We start from the raw sequence: 2,891 nt of genomic DNA, 5'->3' as shown, positions 1-2,891 counted from the left end.
GATGCTCAAGGGTGGCTCAGGCCGAGCACATTTAATAATCCTCACTGGGAGAGGGCTGAAAACGATTTGACAGATTCCCTAAATCAATAGGTCAGAGATTCAGATAAATAATGATCAAAGGGGAGGATTGTCACCTACCCCAAGGCCACAGACAGATAACTAGAATTCTAGGCCCCAGGGTGAGTCCGGGAAGGGGGACTCCGTGAAAGGCAGCTGTGATGGGTGATGTCTATCAGACATCAGTTTCTGGGCTGGCCCTGCTCCCTTCCCAGGTTCTGGGCGGGAAGGGAGAGCAGGCTTTGGCTCAGTAGAACTCTGGAGGAACCTGAGTGGGCCCAGGGTGGGCTGAGGGGACAGGCTCACTTATAGTTTTTGGAAGGAAATTCCCGCCGGCCTTGACCCTTGCCGCCAAAGTTGCGCACCCGATGGATGAGCTGCAGCTGCTGCTCGATGGTTGCGGTGATGTTCACGTCGTCTGGGATGTGGACGTAACGGACATTCCGGCCTGTCACAAAGAGGTCATCCAGCTCGACCTGATGTCCCCAGCGGTCTGTGTAGGTGACCTGGGCCAGGCGGATGTTCATGAAAGCATCGACGTTGTCTATGCGTCCACGGGCCACGCTCTCATCTCGCAGGTCCACAGTGGTGACCTGGCCCTGGAGGCCCTGCAGCAGGATGATCAGGCTGTTCTCAGAGATGGTCCGCTCCTTTACAGAGTGGCTCACCGCCATTCTTTCACCCCACGGGCTGTTCGCTGTGGGAGAGGCACACGCGCAGAGCTGTAGCAGGCTAGAGGGTGTAGTTGCCAACTCACCTCCACAGGTTTTAGCACAAGATCCCCAGCCTGGACTTACCCAAGTCTGTCCACCTCCCCAGTATTTGTGTCTATGGAGTATCCTTAGGTGTTCCATGAACACACCTCATAGAATCCTTATACCACCTTGCAAGCCAAGGATTACTTAGACTCATTTTATACATGAGGAAAATATGGCCAGGAGAGATGTTAAGTATCTTGCCCAAGGTCAGACCCAAGGAGGTGCTGGGATTCAAATCCATGGCTTTCCGACTCCAAACCCCACACCAGTGATTCTGAACCCCCACTGTATGTTAGAATCACCTGTTGAGTTTTCACCTGGCCGCCACACCCCAGAGGTTCTGATTCATTTGGTCAGGGGTGGGGCCCAGGTATCCTAGTTTTCTAAAAGCTCCCCAGGTAATTCTAATGTGCATATGCGTTTGAGAACCACTGCTCTAAAATTTAGCACCCTGGCTACTCAAAGTATGGTCTGTGGACTAGCAGTCCACCCAGGAACTTGTTAGAAATGCGGAATCTCCAGTCTTTCCCCAGACCTTCTGAAAGAATTGGCATTTTAACGTGACCCCTAGGTGAATCACCAGTTCTCAAACACTAGAGTGCATCAGAATCACCTGAAGGATGTGTTAAGACAGATTGCTGGGCTCCACTCCCAGTTTCTAACTTAGTCAGTCTGAGGTGAGGCCCAAGAATGTGCATTTCTAACATGTTCTCCTTTAATACTGATGCTGCTGGTCTGGGGCCCACTGAGAACAACTGATCTACACGATGCTGCCACCATATAAGTAGAAACTTAGATAATTGAAAAAAAGAAATGGTAGCACGTACAGCATCTAGGTTTTGAAGGCAGAGAAACCTAGGTTGGAATCCCCACTCCATTCACACTTTGTAAACCTAGGACAGTTACTTAATGTCTGTGAATCTGTTTCCACGTCTATTAAACCATGGGCTACCCGAGGCTAACAGACTCTCTTCACATTGAATGTATTTTCTTTCGCCTTTGACATGCCCTGATACTGTATTAATGGAACTGTCTTATTTATGCCATTTTCAGACCCTGATTGGAAAGTGGTAGAACTTTTTCTTTCCTTAAGACCTCATTCAGAATCCCAACAGGGCTGTGCAGGGTGGCATTACGTGAGGCAAACGACCCACAGAGGCTGGAGGCCGGGCCATTAGACTCTAACGACCCCACCCGAACTTCACCAGGAGTCTGTGCCCAAGCAAGGGTTTGGGGCAGCATAGCGACTTCAAAGCGGAGGCCTGGGCTCGAGGACGAGCGCGGCCACTTCCCTGGAGGGGTGACCTGGAGCAAGCCACTTGGCTTTTTCAGGCCTGTCAGCCCATCGCTGAGATGGGGAAGGTGACGACCCTTTACTCACAGAGCGTGGGAGTGAGTCTGGGAGAGGAACTACGCTCTGCAATCGGGAGGAAAACGCTTCCCTCTCTCCCGCCGCCTCCGGGGTTCCGGGCTCCCCTGCGCTCCACCCCCGGCTTCCCGGACCCACCACTCCGGTTCCTTCCGCTGTACCGCTCCGCGTCGTCGACTACGCTAGCGGGCGCCTAGCGGGGCGGACTCCCTCCCGCGGTGGGACTGAGAAGCCATGGCAACCGCGGGGCCGCTCGGTCCTCCCGGAGCATAGAGAGGGTGGCCGCGCGCAGGGCCCGCGCCACCGCGGAGCCCGGAACTACAATCCCCAGAGTGCCTCGCGGGCGCGCGGCTCGCGCTCCTGCAGCCCCCGGCCTACGTCATTGGATGCTCTCGTTCTTTGCAGTCATTGTTTCATTCCGCAAATCCTGTCGTCCCTCCTCCGCGCGGGGATTAGTTCCAGGCCCCCGGCGAATAGCGAAACCCGAGGATGCTCAAGTCCCTTCTACAAAATGGCGGCGTAGGGCAGGTTCCGCGTTCGCGGATACGGGGGGCCGGCAGTATTCATTGAACCTTCACCGTGTGTCAAGCGCCTTACCTGGCTCCGGACATAGAACGATGACCAAGGAGACAAGCTGACCAACTGACGACCCGACCTTTAAAATCTACTTGGTGGGCGGGGCGGGGAGGGGAGGGTGAGTCATCTGT

The 2,891-nt window shown here is 54.4% G+C and overlaps 1 protein-coding gene across 3 annotated transcripts; it reads right to left on the bottom strand.

Annotated features, from left to right (window-relative positions):
• LSM10 (LSM10, U7 small nuclear RNA associated) lies at window positions 1-2,891 on the bottom strand. 3 transcript variants are annotated; one of them, XM_072974758.1, is made up of 2 exons: window positions 2,782-2,891; window positions 1-754 (listed from the first exon to the last, which is right to left on the bottom strand). In XM_072974758.1, exon 2 carries the CDS (start codon window positions 729-731, stop codon window positions 360-362), a length of 372 nt encoding a protein of 123 aa, XP_072830859.1. In that variant the 5' UTR covers window positions 732-754; window positions 2,782-2,891; the 3' UTR covers window positions 1-359. The 3 variants fall into 3 exon arrangements, with proteins under 3 accessions (XP_072830859.1, XP_072830858.1, XP_072830857.1); XM_072974757.1 differs by lacking the exon at window positions 2,782-2,891 and adding an exon at window positions 2,197-2,644; XM_072974756.1 differs by lacking the exon at window positions 2,782-2,891 and adding an exon at window positions 2,323-2,640.

This window comes from Vicugna pacos, chromosome 13 (genome assembly GCF_048564905.1).
Source record: "Vicugna pacos chromosome 13, VicPac4, whole genome shotgun sequence".
In the NCBI taxonomy this organism is placed as follows: domain Eukaryota; kingdom Metazoa; phylum Chordata; class Mammalia; order Artiodactyla; family Camelidae; genus Vicugna; species Vicugna pacos.
The sequence above is the reverse complement of the archived record's forward strand: the minus strand, read 5'-3'. Positions and strand labels throughout refer to the sequence as shown.

Coding starts and splice junctions, on each gene's coding strand:
- LSM10 (XM_072974758.1), bottom strand. CDS start 731: ATGGCGGTGAGCCACTCTGTAAAGGAGCGGACCATCTCTGAGAACAGC.